This window comes from Homalodisca vitripennis, chromosome 6, assembly GCF_021130785.1.
Source record: "Homalodisca vitripennis isolate AUS2020 chromosome 6, UT_GWSS_2.1, whole genome shotgun sequence".
NCBI classification, from domain to species: Eukaryota; Metazoa; Arthropoda; class Insecta; order Hemiptera; family Cicadellidae; genus Homalodisca; species Homalodisca vitripennis.
Genome location: NC_060212.1, coordinates 60,766,373 through 60,788,785, shown reverse-complemented (window position 1 = coordinate 60,788,785; position 22,413 = coordinate 60,766,373). Strand labels below are relative to the sequence as shown.

The window sequence follows — 22,413 nt, the reverse complement described above, 5'->3', positions numbered from 1 at the left end:
GATTTTATTGAAATTCTCGATAAAAATTGCAATCCATTTGATCCAAAATTAACAAAGAAAATCTATACAACATTGCTACTTCAAAGCCTGCTTCTCCTGAACGTTACTGCTTTTTTACTAAATATTGAAGAAGAATGGTGAGACTCTAAGAAAACAAATTTATCAGTGAATGCATTGAAGATGGGAATAGATTTGATAAACCCATAACAAAAAATAAAGTTTTTAATTTTGCTGAGGTGCCGATGAAAAAGAAGTTGACTTTAGGAAATAAAGTCGTTGATTTGCGAATGCAAAGAGATCTATTGGTAGAATGCTGGGATTTCTCTGGCTCACAAGGTTCACATTGGGAAGGTTTTGACATTCCCACTCACTCCCCCTATGCCAACATCAATGTGTCACCCAGAATGGTTCAATCTGTAAAAACTGATAAATCACAATTAGCAAAGCTCATAGAAAAAAAATTGGGCAACACTACATATCAACAACCGTCATCTTTTGATGTTTGTCTTGTTGATGGTTTTCTTTTTGTTGCATCTCATGAAAGATGTACCACAAACGTATGATGGTATATCTAAAAAGTTTATGAGTACTATCTTCCAAATGAAATCTATTCGTATTGACATTGTCTTTGACCAGTATTTCTCGCCGTCTATCAAAGATTGCGAACGTTCACGTCGAGAAGAAGCAACCATCCCAGTATCAATTGGTCCAAATCAAGCTCGACCACACAATTTTTGCAGCAGAACTTAAAAATATACAATTTAAAGAAGCTCTAGTAAACTTTTTTATAGATCACTGGGATAGTGAAGAGACATGGTACCTTTTTATTGCTAATAAAAATATTTTATGTAAGTTACAATAAATGTTATTCTTACAAGGTTTCAAATAAAAAAGTGATTAAAACAACTGAAGAATCATTATCATGTGAAGAACACGAAGAAGCTGATTCTAGGATCATTTTTCATATATGTCAAATCGATTTTGATGCTGAAGTTGTTATACGCTGTTCTGACTCTGGTATTTTAATTATACTTCTGGGAAATATGGATCACTTAAACTCATCTTTAAAAATCTGGATGGATATGGGCGTAGGAAATCATCAACGATACATAAACGTCAATGAAAAATATACCAAATACTTGGCGTATCTTTATGTAAAGCTTTGGCCATGCTTCCACGCAATCACCCGGTGCGATTACACAGCATTTTTTAGAAAAGGCAAAGTTAGACCCTTTAAAATATTAGGGAAATCGAACGAATATCAATTAGCTTTTCAAAATATTATTACGGGTGACGAAGAAATACTTGAAACTACATTGTAACCCTTGAGAAGTTTATTTGTCAAATGTATGGAGTGAAAAAATTCTTCGAATGTTAATGATGTTCGATTATCATCTATTCTCAAGCACTTTTCAGTCAAAAAAAAAATCCGATGAGAAATTTGAAAAAAAATATCGTAACTTCGACTCATCCAGTTTGCCACCCTGTAAAGCAGAATTGCTTCAACATTTATTAAGAGTTCGCTATGTGACTAAGCTATGGAGGAATGCTCACTTAAAACATCCCAACATCTTTATCTCCAGTTGATTCCGGTTGGACCATCAACAATGATTAAATATATTTTATCTGGTTTGTCGGAGAGCAATTACCTTCCACAGTTTCAGATGTTATTATTCAAAGTAAGTATAAAATAGAAATTTATATCAATAAAAACTGAATTTTTTGTATAAAAACACAAAAAGAATTAAAGAAAATTTTAATTTCTTCTTCTTTACAGATGATAGAGTATTGGAAGACAATGATAATTCCCAAGACGATGATCTAAATAATTCTGACAGTGACAGGAAGATGATGATGATGATTATGAAGATGCCACCTTTTTTTGTGACACTATTACAGAATGAAAATCGTTTATAATCGCTTTTCGCTAATCGAATAAAAGATGTAGTTTTTAAACCTTCTATGCTATGTTTTTTAATTCCATTCTTTTCAATTTAATACTTATTTTAATTTTGATGTTAAAATTTTTTCATCCCCAAGTTGTATTTACAAGAACAAACGTAAGTAATGTATTTTTGCGATTATTTTCTGTCTCATTCTTAAAAATATTATGTTATACACTAGCCTAAGCGCTGCCGTCGCTTTCTGTCTCTCTTGCACTTCAAACTGTCTCTCTCTCCAACCACAAGCAACATACCGCAAATACTTTTCATTACATTTTATATATATTTAATATTTAACAATCGAATTAACGTCTGGCAAATTAATTTTAGATTATTTTAGGTTTAAATAACATAATATAAAAATAACAGACATTCTAAAATACTTTGAATTTTTTATAAAAAAAAAAAAAAAAAAAATTCGCGTATGGCACATAATTAACAACTGTAAAAATGTCTGGCAATAAAAAAATAATGTCTGGTAGATTTATCTAAAGGGAAAAAAATTAAAATTACGCATAATAAAATTCTTTTAAACTCCAGGATTTTTACCTGTGCAGGCAAGATGCGCATTAATAAACGCAACCACTACCACCAGCCAGATAGCAAGCCCGGACTCAAACCGAAAGAGCAAGAAAGACAAGCATATCAAAAAATCAGCTGACCTGGAATTCTTGTTTTAGAAAACGTTGCTACCCCCCACCCCCCCTCCCCCACCACCCTAGCTCCCGTACTATAAATAAGCATTATGGAAATAAACACTGACGTAGACATTTCTAAAATGGTAAGAAGAGGTGGTAGATTCCATTTAGAGATTTGCCCAGAAAGTAAACGTGATGCCGAATCACTAATTCCATTAATTATGAAACATGTTAAACCTGGAACAACAATCGTTACTGATTTATGGAAAGCTTATTTTGGACTAAAAACACAAAAGTTATGATCATTTTACTGTTGACCACAGTACGAAATTCATAGATCCGTTGACTTCTGCAACACGCAAACAATTAAATCAAACTGTAGTGCCACTAAGAAGTCTTTAAAAACCAGTCTCAGAAGTGAGTGCAGCAATCATCTTGTAGAATTTATGAAAATACGTGAAATTATGATTATTGGAGGTGATCCATGCGAGCATTTCTCAATGCTATAAAACATGTGTATCCTGTTAAGTAATAGTTAGTACTATGTGATTCAAGAGTACTTTCAATACAGTTCAGTTATTTCATACTATTTCAAAAGCAAATTCATTTCTTTAATGTATACAAATATAGTTTCTTCATATTAAAATTTTTAAAGCCTAAAATTTCATTCAATTTGACATCATTGTTAAAATTTTATTCAAAGTAAAACCAACTATGACTTTCTAGTAAATTAATGTAATTTTTTAAATCAGGATGTGTGTAAATACCATTGCTGATTGGCTATTATTTTGCAGAGATGTTTGTTTTGGGTGTTCATTCAGATACAACTAAATTATTATTATTATTTTGTATAGTATATATATATATAATATATATATATATATATATATATATATATATATATATATATATATATCGTATGGGGGACAAAGGCAGCTATCCATAAATAAATAAATTAAAAATTACAATTATTAAAAAGTACGTAAGAACAAAGTTCTTGAGTCATAAATTAAAAATAATATTAAAATCTCCCGTCACAAAGCTAAATCCAAATTACTGAGCCAGTTTAGAGACCCATCCTCTAAACCACTCAGACCAGCAAGACCACCAGAAAACAATCGCAAAGGGCAGTCGTTTACAATGTGCTCAATTGTCTGAGAGTTTGCGCCACAATCACACGTATATTATTAAACACCTATAGTTCTTTTACACACATTTATTTTGCCAACTATAACACTAACATAAATACGTGTTAGATTATGTACATTCATTTACGACGAGAAATCTTAAGTAACTTGTTGATGCTACATATCCTGATTACTTAATCAGGATCAGAGAATAAAAATCCACTATGTAATAATGAGACTATTTTTTCTATTATGAATATGTTTGTAACAATTATCGTATTAGATTTTTCGATGTGTTGTATGTTTATATGATATGAACTATTTCTCTGTTGTTTTTTTTTTTCCAGCAACAAGATATTGCTTAGAATCTTTGGAAATGTGGAAGAAGATAAAGATTGATGGAAAAGAGTTTTTATTGAAACATATCACTGTGGGATCAAGCACACAAAATATATGTTACGGATTTGGTACAGTTATGGTATGAGGATTTACAAGGAGAACAGTTGTTATGCAGATGCAAAGTAAGTATCTTCTTAGATGTTGAGTACATTTTCACTCTTCAGCATTGCACAGTTCTCTGCCAAGGCATATGGGTTTAAATGGGACCCTACATATATATAATTGGCATGCAATAGATGGCAAAATATAAAATAACATTGTGTATCTCGTGCCAATTTCATGCTCTGAGTGAGCAAATAACAGGTTAGAACCTACACTATCCTGCGTAGTGGCAAATATACGAATTTTAAACTTTGTTATTTAATATTATTCAGTTTTATTATAAAAGTTCTACTGTTAAATAACATTTGCTTTACCTCAAAGCTAATAAACTGCAGATTCTAATATTTAAATGCATGTTTTAGATTTTACTGAAACTGAATTATTATAATATAAATATTCTAAGCAACGTATTTTTATTCACTAAAACTTGTGTGTTTTAAAGAGTGCTATGTTTCCAGATTTTTAAGATACAATGTATATATTATACTGTTAATTATAACAGTTATTATACTGTTAATTAATTACATATATATATTGTACACAAAATATATGTTACGGATTTGGTACAGTTATGGTATGAGGATTTACAAGGAGAACAGTTGTTATGCAGATGCAAAGTAAGTATCTTCTTAGATGTTGAGTACATTTTCACTCTTCAGCATTGCACAGTTCTCTGCCAAGGCATATGGGTTTAAATGGGACCCTATATATATATAATTGGCATGCAATAGATGGCAAAATATAAAATAACATTGTGTATCTCGTGCCAATTTCATGCTCTGAGTGAGCAAATAACAGGTTAGAACCTGTTATTACATATATATATATGTAATTATATACTTATATATTTATTTATTAAATTTGTACAAGTGACAATAGCCTGATTTAATTTTTAATAAACATTGAATCACAAATATTACTTACCCTGCCGAGACTCGAACCCGGGTCTCTCACTTGCCAGGCGATCATGTTACCACTACAACATAGAACCCTCACTTTTTACGATTTAATTATTTTGTATTTGATCGTTTCTGTCACATATGTGTTTAAATAAGCAAAGTAACATATGATCGGATGGCCAAATACCTGTCAAACGACTTTTACATTTATTAAATTTTGATAAGTAGCAATAGTCTGATTTAATTTTCAATAAACATTGAATTACAAAAAGTACTTTCTCTGCCGGGTCTCGAACCCGGGTATTTCACTTGCCTGGTGAGCATGTTTAACAACTCACATATATAAACTTAATGTCAATTTTAGTAATTTCAAAATAAAAAAATCTTTTGCAAAAAAATTATTTTTTTTCCCTCTATTTCTCCTCTATTAGCCTACAAATCATTATGTATTTTATACTCTGAGACATTGTATCCTTGTATAAATAAAGGTTTAATCTAAAGTAGAATTTTCATAAAGGGAAGAATGTTATTTTTCTCCTCAATTTTCATATGGATATAAGAACCTAAACTTGCATAAGAAATTCTTTTTGCTCTTGCATTATATTTTCAGTGATTCCAAATTTGATACATATAATTGGCAAGAAAGGTTTTTTACTATATCAAATGTAAAAAAATCAGTCATGTCAAATAAATGTCAGCATTTTTACTAACTATTTATATTGGAATTGCTTTTGCAACAATGTGCAACACAATTTCTTTGTTGCATTCAAGCTTTAGTTGATGATTGTTTTTACAATGGATTCCTAACAAAAGATCTGCATTCAGTAATGGTTATAATTTATATTTGAAATTTAAAGTTTCTTATGACAAAATCTTTATTAAATACAAATCATAAACAGTCCGTATTAACAGATAATCATATTTTTAACTATTCTTTAGCATTAAGAGACTAAAATCTATGTTTCTGAAGTGAAAACCTTTATGGACTTGAGACGAGTTCATATTTATAACACATTTTTAACTATAGCCCCAGGTTAAAAGCAGAGTCTCAAATGCATGGCCGGCAGCTGACTAGAGTTCCGTCTTAACGTTCAAAAAAGTTGTTTCTGAGTAGATTAATATAGTGAGGCATATCTGTGAATACATATACTTTCTTGCTGCGGTTAGAGGGATTATGGAAATAATCAATTCCTACACTGATTGAAGTCTTTCAAAGATTATTGTAGCTATCAAAATAGGAAAAAACGGCTTCAACTTTAATTCCACGTTGTACAAGTTTTACAGTATATCAGACAATATATATTCAGTCATAGTTAATTCGAATTCATAATAGCTGCTTCCAATGTGAAGCTAGTCGTGCAGCCATAACAAACTGGACCTAATGTTTGAAAAGGGCCTAATGTTTGGACTAGTTCAGCGTGAGAGGAAATCTTGCAATCTAAACTCATTTAATCAAAACTAAGAACACCTTTATTTTCAAGCTCAGACATCCATTGTACCAACTAGAAAATATTTTCAATACATTATTTTTTATTCTAGGATGGCACTAACACTTGAAACACCATTGTCTTTATTTGTTTAAGATAAAAGGGAGAATCATATTTTTTCTCTAAAAAATCATATGATCTTTGTTTGACTTGTAGACCTCAGTATTATTGCTTGCAATATGTCCTTAGAATTAAATTTGAAACTTTTTGTTTTTTTATTTATGCCTCGACTTGATTTTTTGCACAGCTCTATTGAGCATGTTCATAAAATAATCTGAGATTAATATAACAACTAATATTTTGTTTAGAATAATTTTTAACTTATTATGAAGTGGTGTTTTTTTAAAACTTTGATCGTTAAACAACTGTTTAATTTGTTACTTTTAAGTTTGAATTTTATTTCATGTAGTCGCTTTTGGACTGTCTGGATTTGACTCATCAAGATTTATTTTTTTTTATAATACTCATAGCAGCTGAAACGATTGGGCTCTAAGATCAGTATTGCTGATACAGGTTATGCAAACAAAAACAATTTAAGTACCAAGTAAACATTATAAGAGTAATTAATGTTCCCAGTGAGACTTCAAACGAAGAGTAAAAACAAGGACGAGTAAGCACAAATCCCAATGTCAGTACAGTGAACACTGTGACATCACTGGTAGAGTGTGAGGAAGGCAAAGGGATTGAATGGCAGCGGCCAAGATCAAAGGCGTGGTGGAACCTCTCTAGTCTATAGTTCTAGTATTCTTACTGTATCAAAGTATTCCAAGGTTATAGTATTCCAAGTGCCATAATAAAATGTAATTACAAGTGATTACTGTAGCTTTGGCAGATATTATAATAAATGATGTGAAATTTCCACAGGAACTAAACAAACTTCTTGAAGCCAGTGACGATGTGTTCCACAGTTACATAGTTGTCTAACAAGTGGTTACTGTAGCTTTGGCAGTTATTATTATAAATGATGTGAAATTTCCACAGGAACTAAAACAAACTTCTTGAAGCCAGTGACAATGTGTTCCACAGTTATTACATAGTTGTCTAAACAAGTGGTTACTGTAGCTTTGGCAGTTATTATTATAATGTGATGTGAAATTTTCCACAGGAAACTAAACAAATTTCTTGAAAGCCAGTGACGTTGTGTTCCACAGTTACATAGTTGTCTAACAAGTGGTTACTGTAGCTTTGGCAGATATTATAATAAATGGATGTGAAAATTTCCACAGGAACTAAACAAACTTCTTGAAGCCAGTGACGTTGTGTTCCACAGTTACATAGTTGTCTAACAAGTGGGTTACTGTAGCTTTGGCAGTTATTATAATAAATGATGTGAAATTTCCACAGGAACTAAACAAACTTCTTGAAGCCAGTGACGATGTGTTCCACAGTTACATAGTTGTCTAATAAGTGGTTACTGTAGCTTTGGCAGTTATTATTATAAATGATGTAAAATGTCCACAGGAGCTAAACAAACTACTTGAAGCCAGTGACGATGTGTTCCACAGTTACATAGTTGTCTAATAATGTGGTTACTGTAGCTTTGGCAGTTATTATTATAAATGATGTGAAATTTCCACAGGAACTAAACAAACTTCTTGAAGCCAGTGACGATGTGTTCCACAGTTACATAGTTGTCTAATAAGTGGTTACTGTAGCTTTGGCAGTTATTATTATAAATTATGTAAAATGTCCACAGGAGCTAAAACAATAGACAATAGACAATAGACAATATACTTTTAAATGACATATTCTTTGAGAACAGTACATCGAGTCAGTGGTCATTAGATTCATAAAAATAAACATGTTTAATTGTCACAAAAATTCCTTTTCTGTATAGTAGGGATTGTCTTGTAGCCATAGATTTAGCTTTCTCTTGAGTGTCTTGATTGGTTCTTGTTTGAGAATGGTCTGGTAGGCGGTTTGAAATATGCTGCTCCCTTGTATGAGGGTTTCCTTCCAAACAGGCTGAGATGGTGAGTTTGGTAGTGCGAAGTCTGCAGCATGACGAGTATTGTGCTGGTGCATGTCTCTATGCCTGAGTTGTGCTGTATTAACAGCATGTAGAATACTTCTTGAATGTGAAGTGATACTACTGTGAGGATCTTTAGCTCTTTAAAAGCGTCTCGACAGCTTTCTCGTGGGGCGATATTTGCAAGGCATCTGATTGCTCTTTTTTGTTGTACCAGAATCCTCTCTAGATTGGTATTACTTGTACCTCCCCAGGTTGCAATACCATACCTCATATGTGATTCAAATAAGGCAAAGTATGCTGTTTTTGCTGCTTCCAAGCCACTTATTTGTTTTAGTCTCCTTATGACATAAGTGCATGATGAGAGCTTTTTGCAGGAGGCCGTCTATGTGCGCTGTCCAGGACAGGGAAGAATCTATTGTTATTCCAAGGTACTTTGTGCTGTTTTTTGACTCTATATCTGGTCAGTGTTATGTTAGTGTTGTTTTTTGTTTCTGGTAGTAAAGGTTAGCTGGACTTGTTTTCTTTTCATTAAGAACCAGTTCGTTTTGTTGTGCAGTACTGTTTGGTAATGTTTGAGGGCGGTGTTGGTGTTTTCTGGTGAGTGTTTCAAGTGATCTATTGTGCCAGTGTGATGGCTGTATCGTCGGCGTACATTACTGTATGGCAGGAGTCTTGTAGCCAGCTTGGGAGGTCATTTGTCAATAGAAGGTACAGTATGGGGCCCAGGACAGAGCCTTGCGGAACTCCTCTATGTTACACTGATGAGTTCTGATTTCATCTTCTGTTTGATGTTGTTATTTGTGTACTGTATCTCGACAAGCTGCCTCCTGTCATGTAATTAGCTGTGAAACCATTTTTCCGTTGTCCCTGTCACACCTAGAGCTCTTAATTTGGAAAGTAGTCTGTTATGATTGAGACAGTCAAAGGCCTTTGCTAAAGTCTAGGAATAGGCTTGTTACTTTGTTTCCCTCTTCTAGTTCGTCAATTATATGTTCTGTGAATTGTATCAGGGCAGTGGCAGTTGACCTTCCTTTTAGGAATCCATGCTGTTGGCTTGTGAGCAAATTGTTTTGCTGTAGGTGAAGGAGAAGTTTTTCCAGAACTACTTTTTCTATTATTTTTTGAGAAAGTTGAGATGAGGGAGATTGGCCTATAACTACCTGTGCTGGTGTTTTCGCCGTTTTTGTATTTTGGATACACTTTTGCTGTTTTCAGTAGATCGGGGAAAATTCCTTGTTGGAGTGATTTATTTGTGATATCTGTCAGGGGGATTGTTATCTCTTCTTTGCAGATCTTGGTTAGTTTTGCTGATATCTCGTCAATGCCTGAAGAAGTTTTTGGTTTGAGTGAGTTTATGGCTTTTTTTTATATCAGAATGCGTCACAGGTTGAAATTTAAATTCAAAATTTGCTGCTGGTGCTGGTTCGTCTTGTTGTGAGGAGTTTAGGCTGATATTACTGGCTTGTAGTGTTCTGTCTGCAATTGTGGCAAAAAAGTTGTTGAAGCAATTTGCTATGTCTGCTGGGTCTTGTATGGGTTTCATTGCCTGTTTGTAGCTTCCATTCAATGGTTGTGTTTGATTTTGCCTTTCTTTCGTTATTTATTACTTGCCAATAGTGCTTTGGGGCTTGTTATCAGCTTGTTCTATGTGAGCTGTTGCTCGTTCTCGTTTCAGAAGCTTTAATCTTAGGTCGTAATCTTTCTTTCTTGCTGCTGCCTCTACCTTGTCCTCAATTGCATCCTGTAAGTTGTTTCTCTTTCCAGAGCTTGGATATATATATTCTTTAGTCTTGTACATTCTGCATCCCAGCACTGTATTTTTGTACAAGGCTTTCTATTTGTTGTTATTTGAGGGCATTGTTCTGTTTAGTGTTTGCTGCAGGATTTCGTGGAAGTTACTATAGGCTAAATTGGCGTCATTTGTTAAGGAGTACAGAGTCCCAGTTTTTGGCCCTGAAGACTTGTTTTGAAACGATCTGTAGATTTTTTGTTAAATATCCTTTTCTTTTCCCTTTCACGTGGTGGGTTGATTTTTTGGCTTTGCACTGAGATGGCTTGTGCTGTGTGGTCTGAGAGGCCTGATGTTATTACAGCTGTTTTGGATGAGATGGTCGTCGATATTTGTACAGATCCAGTCAATAGATTTGGCCGTTTCAACAGTGATTCGCGTAGGCGGTAGGTTTCTCTCGGACAATACCAAAGGAAGCAAGGAGTTCTTCAATTTTGTTTGTTGTCACTGTTTTCAAACTAAGTTGTCAACATTTATATCTCCCATAAGGATCGTTCTCCTTTTTGTTTGTAGAGCGATTTCGAGTTGGGCTGATAAAATGTTGACTGCATGTTCAGGTTTCCACTTGGTGGTCTGTAAACTCCCAGTACTTGGATAGTGTGTTTTTTTTATAGCTATTTGAAATAGGGCCGTTTCACATATCAGTTCTGATTCAAGCTCCGCTCGTGTTTAAGAGCTTTATTTGATTTTCTATTCCTTTTTTGCATTATCCAGAAACACACCCCTTTTTGGTGATTTTTCCTTGTGAAACCTCCGATTAGAGAGTACCCGTCAAGGTTCATGTAATGTAGGTTTTCTTCAAAAATGCCATGTTCTGTTAATATTATAAGGTCCGGGAGGTGATCATTCAGGAAGTGGCCCAGCCTATCCAACTTATTTGAGAGCCAATTTATGTTTTGGTGCATGACGGTGACTTTGTGTGGCCCATGATATGCTTTAGATTGTTTTTGGTTTTTTTTTGAGGTACGAGTTCAGGAAGATTAGAGTTGGAGACTTTGGTTTGTGTTTTTCTATTGGGAACTGATGTGTGGCTAAAAAATGGGGTTGTGATATGTTTTCCATGGAGTGTTCTGGATTTACAACTGGTTATTATGTCTGTGGTTTTTGTTCCAACGAGCAGTTTGAGGATGGGGATAAGGGTTATTGCTTTCTTGTGATGTGGGTTCAGTAGGAGTGTCAGTGGAAACATAACTTAACTCTTTTGAGTTGAGGGTGTTTGCATGAGTTTATCCATTTGCTCAGTGTGTCATTTGTATTTGGCGTGATATGATAAAGGATTCCGTGTGTGTCTTGTTATTGCTACCAGACAGTGAGGTTTTGAGTCATATATTTCTTCAAGGTTTTTCTGGAGGAGTGCGTATTACTGCTATTTTCTCAGCTTGCCTTCCTTGGAATTCATGGATAGTTTTAGTTTTGTATCCTAGTGCAGTTAGTTCGCGTTTCCTCGGACTGTTTGAAGACCAGGCAGGTGTATTCATCTTTTTCAAGGATTTCCTGAATATTCTTTAGGCCTTTATTGTGGTTTGAGACTTAGTTCCCTTTCAACTCTGTCTGTTGTCTTCATTCCATGGCTATAACTGCTAGAGAGAAGAGCTGCTGTAGTTCGTGTGCATCTGTATGACATGTTAAGCACCTTGGTGGTTGTTGCTATTTCTGAGATTCTGTAGTATTTGTACTTCCTGATTTGTTCTATTTATGTATGGGATTTGGTTGGTATCACCGATAAGCATTACTTCATGTACTTTTGCGAGGAAGGATGCAAAACAAGATCTCTCCAGCATGTAACATGAGTGCTTCATCTATAATGAGCCTGGCATACCTGCCTCCTTGTTTCAGATGATGAGTAGAGTTGATAAGAAATGAAAATGAACTGTTCTGAAGGAGTCGTTTGCAGTTTTTTCCTGGTTTGGATGTAGGTTATTGAAGCGTTTCCGGAAGTCCAGTGCTGCATCTCTGGTCGGGAATAGAACAATATCACCATCTCTGTAATTTTTTTAATATAAAGGTTGTTTTGCCACATCCTGGCACTCCTTGAACAAGGTTTAGCTTGATGTCAGGGATCGTAGATATGTTTATGTGTTTGATGCTGTTTGTAGAGCCTTAGGTCATTTAAAATGTATGTGTCGTCAGTTGTTAGGATGTTGTCATTTATGCAGATATTGTCTGAAGCCACTTTGTATTTGTTTTGTTCATTTCTTGTCAGATGAATAAAGCGTGCACCATCAAATCCAAATTGGTATACTTTTGTTGTTTGCCGTGTTGGTTAAGAATTCTCCTGTTTGTAAATTTATGATGGCATACTTATTGTTTGTTTTTCACAGAAATCTGCTAACTGAAAACAAACTACTTGAAGCCAGTGACGATGTGTTCCAAGGTTACATAGTTATCTATCAAGTGATTACTGTAGCTTTGGCAGATATTATTATAAATGATGTGAAATTTCCACAGGAGCTAAACAAACTACTTGAAGCCAGTGACGATGTGTTCCACAGTTACATAGTTATCTATCAAGTGATTACTGTAGCTTTGGCAGATATTATAATAAATGATGTAAAATTTCCACAGGAGCTAAACAAACTACTTGAAGCCAGTGACGATGTGTTCCACAGTTACATAGTTATCTATCAAGTGATTACTGTATAGTTTTGGCAGATATTATAGTAAATGAATGTAAAATTTCCACAGGAGCTAAACAAACTACTTGAAGCCAGTGACGATGTGTTCCACAGTTACATAGTTATCTATCAAGTGGTTACTGTAGCTTTGGGCAGTTATTATTATAAATGATGTGAAATTTCCACAGGAACTAAACAAACTTCTTGAAGCCAATGACGATGTGTTCCACAGTTACATAGTTGTCTAATAAGTGGTTACTGTAGCTTTGGCAGTTATTATTATAAATGATGTGAAATTTCCACAGGAACTAAAAAAACTTCTTGAAGCCAGTGACGATGTGTTCCACAGTTACATAGTTGTCTAATAAGTGGTTACTGTAGCTTTGGCAGTTATTATTATAAATTATGTAAAATGTCCACAGGAGCTAAACAAAGTACTTGAAGCCAGTGACGATGTGTTCCAAGGTTACATAGTTATCTATCAAGTGATTACTGTAGCTTTGGCAGATATTATTATAAATGATGTGAAATTTCCACAGGAACTAAACAAATTTCTTGAAGCCAGTGACGATGTGTTCCACAGTTACATAGTTGTCTAATAAGTAGTTACTGTAGCTTTGGCAGTTATTATTATAAATTATGTAAAATGTCCACAGGAGCTAAACAAACTACTTGAAGCCAGTGACGATGTGTTCCAAGGTTACATAGTTTATCTATCAAGTGATTACTGTAGCTTTGGCAGATATTATAATAAATGATGTGAAATTTCCACAGGAACTAAACAAACTACTTGAAGCCAGTGACGATGTGTTCCACAGTTACATAGTTATCTATCAAGTGATTACTGTAGCTTTGGCAGATATTATAATAAATTATGTAAAATTTCCACAGGAGCTAAACAAACTACTTGAAGCCAGTGACGATGTGTTCCACAGTTACATAGTTATCTATCAAGTGATTACTGTAGCTTTGGCAGATATTATAATAAATGATGTGAAATTTCCACAGGAACTAAACAAATTTCTTGAAGCCAGTGACAATGTGTTCCACAGTTACATAGTTATCTATCAAGTGATTACTGTAGCTTTGGCAGATATTATAATAAATGATGTAAAATTTCCACAGGAGCTAAACAAACTACTTGAAGCCAGTGACGATGTGTTCCACAGTTACATAGTTATCTATCAAGTGATTACTGTATAGTTTTGGCAGATATTATAGTAAATGATGTAAAATTTCCACAGGAGCTAAACAAACTACTTGAAGCCAGTGACGATGTGTTCCACAGTTACATAGTTATCTATCAAGTGATTACTGTAGCCTTGGCAGATATTGTAATAAATGATGTGAAATTTCCACAGGAACTAAACAAATTTCTTGAAGCCAGTGACGATGTGTTCCACAGTTACATAGTTGTCTAATAAGTGGTTACTGTAGCTTTGGCAGTTATTATTATAAATTATGTGAAATTTCCACAGGAACTAAACAAATTTCTTGAAGCCAGTGACAATGTGTTCCAAGGTTACATAGTTATCTATCAAGTGATTACTGTAGCTTTGGCAGATATTATTATAAATGATGTGAAATTTCCACAGGAACTAAACAAATTTCTTGAAGCCAGTGACGATGTGTTCCACGGTGACATACTCTCACTGTTAGAAAGTGAGGCTGATGATATTATCAGAAGTTTCACCACTGTAGATGACAGCAAAACTCTGATGTTACAGACAAATTTGGAAGGTCCCAAATTCAGAATAAAGTTTTTTCTGAAGCCAGGAAGTCACAGTGAAGTAAGTTATATCTTTAGTTTAGTTTTACAATTTGCTAATAAAATAAATTTTGTGTACTTGCTGCTTTTTTGTTGAAACTAGATTATATAAGTAAAATATTAATTTGGTCAGACTTATACAACTTATTATAGTCTGGCTTAACCGTATAATACATATCATGGAAGAAGTTTTTCTAAAAATTTGTTCCAAAATGTAAATGGTTTTTCAGAAATATTTGTTCTATAATCAACAAAGTTAGTTAAATTTAACATTTCCACTTAGTGACATTTAAAAATAAAACATTCCAAACTTTTAAAAACTACTGCCATTTTCCAATATAAATACTTTAAAATGCAAACCTAACATCATACATTTGGAAGTTTTCTCTTGTTTTTAAGATAATTTTAACTGTGAAAAAAATGTTGTGTTTTTTACAAACACAATAATTTAGTCACTGTAAAGGTTTAAAATAATTAAAAAAACTCTTGAGTAAAGCCTCATTTTCATCTAGCAATACGCTTTGAATGAACGAAAATGTTCTCAACACAAATAAATCTCATTTCCTGTTTATAAATTAATAAAATATCTTAAAAAGAAAGGGAATCGCTCAATTTAGAATATTAAAGTAGACGTTTATTTAAAATAGTAGTTTTAATCTCTAGCGGTTGTTTTCGGTGTGCAATGGTGTTTTAAGAAAGAGGTGAAGGCGAGGTCGGAAATTTGATTAAGTGCATAAAGATTTTTTTGCTCTCTGTGATGAACAACGATTTTTATCATACAGGAATAAAAATTAAAATGTACACATTTTATTTAATTTTTATTATTTAATAACTCCACATAGTAATACTATCTACTAAAACAATAAAAAAGTTTGGATTAGCACATTGTAAAAACTTAAACCGTGCAGCATCTGATTTTTTAGATCACTTGTAATGAAAAACGATCACTTTATAGACCAACTTAAGTAACAAAAACAGCTATTATTCATGGAGTATGATAAAAAGGTTTATTTCTCAATGTTAAACTCCATAAGAAATGTGAAAACTTTGAGTTCTCAATTCTATGTTATTAACGGAAATAACAAAAATTGCTGAGAAAAAGGTCGCAAAATTATCTTTCATTCCACTTATAATAGCCTGATTTAATTTTCAATAAAAATTGAATCACAAAAAGTACTCGCTCCACCGGGACTCGAACCTTGGTCCTCTCACTTGCAGGGTGAGCATGTTACCACTACACCACAGAACTCTTAGTTTTTACAATTCAATTATATTGTATTTGACCATTTCTGTTACATATGTGTTTAAATAACCAACTAACATGATCGGAAGGCCAAGTACTTGTCAAACAACTTTTAACATTCATTACATTGGTATAAGCAGCAATAGCCTGTTTAATTTTTAATAAAGATTGAATCACAAAAAATACTTGCTCCACCAGGAACTCTCACTTTGTAATACCCAAGCAAGTACTTTTTGTAATTCAATCTTTACTGAAAATTATTTATACGTGATTTATGTAATTTTGTTTTTAAGTATCTAATGGTGTATAAATAATGAGAATGTAGTCAAATTCATTTATACCTATTTTAGACAATTTTTCTGTTTTATCAAACAATTTTTTTGTTTAAAAATACAATTTTTAAATATGAATGTACTAGGGTATTGACTTATTCTCATGTAAATTAGGTCACAATAAATTTATGCCATGGTTACAAGTTATCCTTACATAAACACATACAAATATACATTTGTAAAAAACCACTTTTTTACTTCTGGAGCATGATAAAACAATAACTTCCACTTTGTTATGTTGGAAGTAAATAAAATGAATCTTAAAAAATCACATTTGTCATTACAATCATTCAGCGTAATTATATAAAGTCACTGATCACTGTTTGGTGGCAGTTTTACGAGGAGGTGACCCGACCTCTGCTAACTGTAGTTGCTGAGATGGAGAGACGGCATCACCTTCTGGTCGAGGCTATCAAGGGCAAGGACCTGGAGATACTCGAGTATAAGCTGGAAGGAGGACAGATATCACGCAGTTCGTAAGAGTTTCTATTGATGTTTACACTACCAGTGTAGAATTTAAACAAATATTTGCTCTATTAGGTAATATACTTAACAGAAAACACAGAAGTCTATCTGGAGCACAGTTCACTAGAGAATTGTTTATTAGTCCTAGTACTAGGTTTGGTTCGTCTTTGAAATTCTTATTTGAGACTTTTAATGCCAATCAGATTTTAAACTAAATCTAAAAAATATATAAAAAACTCAATAATTATTTTTAATGAATTGTAAAATGTCTGGCTAGTTATCATTGAGTTGCATGTTTATTTTAGAAATATTTTGTACAATTGTGTTTGTTGTGTAATATTAATCCACATTCCATTTATTTTTAATTAGCGTTAAAATTTTGCTTAATTTACGCAATAGCAAAGTAATAATTTCATATAAATGATCAATTAAAAATCAACATAAATGAGTTATTTATTAGCTGAGGGCTAGCAAAGCCTGTCACTCGAGGGGCTGGAAAATTGTTATTTTTGCCTATCCGTACAAAATCTTACAAAACAAACTGACTTATTATAGACTAGAAATTTTGCATGAAGCTTTATTTGTATATAAGCGACATTAAGTTTAACTGACTGATTGTTTTATAAGACTCTCGTTACATTCTATTGGGTCCTTCAGTACTCTGTAGTATTACTTTCTTAGTATGTAGACAAGTTAGAGTTTGATTATCGTGCATTTCCCTCCATGGGATTTGGCTGAGCATTAGCAAGGCCTATAAATCAGGGGGAAATCACAAGATTAATTTGAGATATAAACTTGAAATTTTATATATTTTGCTTAGCTGTCACGAAGGGTTCGGACAAAATTATTCCTCTTATCTGCCTACCTGCTTGTGTATCTGTTTTCTGTTTGATATCTTGATTATGAATTGAGCTATAGACTTAAATTTTGCTCTGCAACGTCATTAAGGGCTGTTATGTGGAATTGTATACTAAAGAAGTTGTAAGCTAATTTAAATGTATCTACCAATAAATTACATTTACACAACCGATCATGATTTTTAAAACAGTAGTTTTTGTAAATACGAGTATATGTAACATAGTTTTTATTCAGTCAGTTCATCTTTTTTATATTTAGAATAAGTTGAACTGCCTCTTGTGCTTTGATTTTTCTTATTCTGGGTAAAAATGTCTTAGTTTATTATTTCATGCTATACACATGTATTCATTTTAGAGTTTTAATCACTGAGTTTGTTTTTATTTTACCAGAAGCGGTTGAGACTACGCCATTTGACTTGAATGCGTTTTCTACAAAGTGCGCAGAAGATGTTAGCACTACTAAGTCTGTTGTCGTTTCTCATCCTTCCCAAACATTTACACCTTTCACGCAAGATTTGATGGAGAAAATTTCAGCCGCTCCAATGTAAGTTCTTTTTTTATCTAATGAACCAACTAAGTTACAAACTTCAATTTTTAGTGTATGTGACAATATGTAGATTTGACTATGGCCTTATGTCAATGCTCCAAACATGAGTGACGTATATGGTGAAACAATGTTAAGGAGAGTTAAAACAACATAACGATGCCTCATTGGAACTTTTTTCTTAAGCAAAATTTTTTGTCATGGATAAGTTTACAGGTATAATTCTATTTATAAAAACTTATCACATAATCATATGGTCTTAAGACAAGGTTTGCACGAAATTAACATTTTAAAATTACGGTTCTTATGTCACATTATGTTTGCAGTCACAATATAGCGATAACATTAATTCTGGTATGAGGCCTCTTGAGAATAGCCTACTAAAGGCTAAAAGTGCTTCAAATGGCATTAGCTAAAGCCATTTGTAAATTTTGATCCCAAGAAAGTTTCTGGTCTAACCACACTCACAAATAATTAATTTCCTTTGAATATTTCTATTTTAACTTTATTTGAATACCTCATAACTAGCTCCTAAAAATACTTTAAAAGTTTAGCTTTCCTTTCATAAGTTAATCCACCACCCAGTAAGTATACTGGTGTGAACCTGCCAAATGAATTCCACAAAGGAGTTTCCCCTCACTACCCCACCACACTTCATAGCCAGTACCCCCACCACTTACCTAAGCGAGAGAAAAAATGGCGGACGGCTGTCATTGAAACCTAACCTATAAACTTACAAGCGAAATATGTTCGCTAAATGAAGCAATGTACGGGTTGGAACATTACATAACTAAATATAAATTTACAATTGAATTACACTGTCAGCAACTGGAATAAAAATAAATCATAAATGTTACAACATCATAGCTGGCTATTTTCAGCGGCAGATTTGAAAATCATAACAAAGATTTACTGATTGAACTTTTCTTTTACCTCAAAAAAACAAAACGGCTCCAGCAAGACATATATATCACGTGAAAGTACATAATAAACACTGCAAAATGACATAAAATACATCTGGTTTTATGGACTGAGATTTAGTTACCAATGAGTTCATATTCTTAGACATAGACGGTCCGAACATTTAAGTTTTGCAAAAAAATACAAAATGGCTCCAGGACGATACATATACCACGTAAAAGAACCCAATATACGCTACATTATAACATATAATACATCTGGTTTTATGCGCTGACAATTTTTTTATTTGGCTACCAGTGAGTTCAAAATCTTAGTCTTGCATGTAGACGGTAAAAATTTATGTGTTTTTGGGAATAACATAAAGTTCAGAACGTCTACTTGCAAAACTTTGCAAACTTTAGTAACTTAATAAAAGATTTCTGTTGACAGTGTAGTTATAAACAATGGTTCCATCTCGTAGACTGTTTCACTTAGCGAACAGATTTCATTTGTAAGTTCATAGATTAGGTTTTCATGACTGTCGTCCACCATTTTCTACTCTCACTTCAGTAATTGGTGGGAACTGGCTATGAAGTACGGTGGAGGTAGTGAAGGGAAACTCCTTGTTGGAATTCGTTGGCAGTTTTACTCTGATCTAAGTATTTGCAATCCATAAAATACTTACTGCTCTCTTCTTGTGTGTGTTGTGTTCTTGCCGTGGTGTGTCTGTCTACAACCAACCAGTATGCATCATTAAAAAGAACATATAGTGCAAATGCACACAAGTATTCTTCCCTTAAGTTTTGCTGAGGGTAGTTTCTAGGGCAAGTAGACTTAGTTTTTAAATGTTCAAGGTGTTTTGGGAATTTTTGCCCAAAGGGTGCATGCATCTATCACTCAATAAAATGCTTGAAATGAACAAAATTTGTTTACATATAGTTAAAAACAAAAATATTTTACCCTCTTTAGTGCCAGTATTCAGTAATTACAGGAAAAACGTAAATCTCTTGATAATGTGAGAAACTGGCATACTCTGGCATCACAAGTGTTTGACAGTACTCATAAATTTTATAATGTGTAAGATGTAAAATTATTACAAAGACTTAATTACAATGATTCATGATTTGTACAAATTCCTCTTTTTGACGAATTATCATAGTGTTGATATTTGAAAGTTAGACTTGGTAAACATCCCCTTCAAATTTTTAGTACAGTATTTAAAAAAGTAGATCCTCTTGACCTAGTAGATATGTTCTGCAAGTTTCATTCTTCTCATTTCATTAAAAAATGAGTAAATGGTAGATCTTTTGGTCACCCTGTATATTTGAATAGATTGATACATTTATTTTCAATGCTATACTATATTGTTGTTTCAGATTACCTTCAAAAACATTATCATTCAGAGAAGAAAAAGTAACTGTTAAGAAGACGTCAACAATAAAATTAAAATCTCCCTCCAAGAATAAAAAACCCAAGGTATTACAATAAGCTAACAGCCATATGTATATTTATATTGTTATAATTACTAAAAATGTTATAAGAAAGTAATTTATGTGTCAGCACTTTGGCTGTTATATTTTTATTTGACTGAAGTATTTATAACCATTTAAAACTCATGAACAGAAACATTTACACTCATAAATATGTAGGAAAATAAAAACTGCAACAGGACATGCACGTAATGATTGTTTAGTCTAGACTTCCATTATGAGTTAATTGCACCTTTCGTTTCTTTAACCCATTGCGGATCACTGACGAGCTGGGCTCGTCATGCAGCGGCCTGATGACGAGCTCAGGTCGCAAAAGCGTTTCCCTCCAAATAGTTCTATTAATGTCTGATAGATCGGGCGATCATCTTCACTTGTCAACTAAGAGTGTTTAACAATGGTCTACGTTTAGAGTTTTCAAAAGTGTTATAAATATCCTACAGATCGCAGTTGTATGTTGAAGTTGAAAAATGCTTTTTACTGCTTCTGATTGGGTGTTTTCCTCAGTTGTTATTATAATACTTTTGAGGTTAGTGACACAGAACTAAACGACGCAGACGTACATGTTGGTGGGTTTAGTCTAGACAATGGCCCGGATGTTGTAATCGCTTCGCCTGAGCCGCTTTATTTAGACTACGATTCAGACATCATCCCTGCTACCCCGGAACCTTGCTCGCGTGTTATCGTTCCTACATCACGGATACCCCAACAGACTCATGTTCCATCTGAACGAATACCTTCACAGCTGAATTTTCTAGTATACAATAGCGAGCGATACGATGTGGCGCACCATTGCTCTTCGTGCGGCCGCTGACCATAAATTAATTCGTGCCCGCGCGCCAAAACAATACGATCCGCAATGGGTTAACTTTCATACATTAGTGATATTCCAAAAATGTTATAAAAATGTATCCACATATAATTAAAAAATAATTCCCACGAATTTAAGGTTTGCCAAATTACAGTAAGTTTTATCGCAGAAAAGTATATAATTCAGTTTTCAGCGAATACATTCATGTTTTTATACTTGTTGAAAATCCGCAAATTGGACATTGGATTCATTAATCATTATCAAATCAATTAAAAAATTACAGACACAGGGTAAAGTTAAATAATTTGTTTTTTCCAGTTCTTTTCAAAATGTTTGAAAATCAAATATGGAAAATTGACAAAGGATATTTTTTAGCCTAGTCGTTTAGTTGTCATAGCTGCTCCAGCTTACATTGAATTATACATTCTATTGGTGCGAATAATTATTATGACTGGTTTCTTTATAAAAAATCCTAGAACAGTTGTAATAATAATTTTGTTTATTTATCTTTTCCCTCAGATGTACGACGATGATGATGAAGATGAAGACTGTGGTATGAACAATGAAACAAAACAGGATCAAAATCAGACAGAAGTAAAGCAAGAAGATCAGACCAAACAAAGAAAATCAAAAGAAAACCGAAGAGTAAAAAAAGTGTTAACAAATTTGTGATTTTTTTCAACTTTCTCAATTCTACTGAATTTGGTTTACATACTGTAATAATTAGTGATATAATATTGCAATAAAGTTTTTACTATTTATAAATTGTTCCAAAAGTGTCATCTTTTTCTTCTTTTATCTCCTCTTTCAAAAATAATGAAAAATTGAATATCCTCATTAAATTTGTGATAAATTACTGTACAATTTTTAATGAGTTTCAGCATTATCCACTTGTTTTGAAAGTAGGGGAAGGGAAACCAAACTGTAAAGATTGACTCAGAAATTATATATAAAATACTATCAGTTCTAAGAAAACCAACTTTTGCTCACCTTAGCCTAAATAAAAGCCATATTGTTTCTCGAACAATAATTATT

The 22,413-nt window shown here is 33.2% G+C and overlaps 1 protein-coding gene across 1 annotated transcript; it reads left to right on the top strand.

The window, feature by feature from the left end:
- The first annotated feature begins 4,753 nt into the window (after positions 1-4,753).
- On the top strand, positions 4,754-22,154 carry LOC124364363. Its single transcript, XM_046819766.1, has 6 exons — positions 4,754-4,826; positions 14,567-14,761; positions 16,648-16,786; positions 18,027-18,180; positions 20,457-20,556; positions 21,898-22,154. The coding sequence occupies exons 2-6, from the start codon at positions 14,690-14,692 to the stop codon at positions 22,048-22,050; spliced, it is 618 nt and encodes a 205-aa protein (XP_046675722.1). The 5' UTR covers positions 4,754-4,826; positions 14,567-14,689; the 3' UTR covers positions 22,051-22,154.
- Positions 22,155-22,413: the final 259 nt, after the last annotated feature.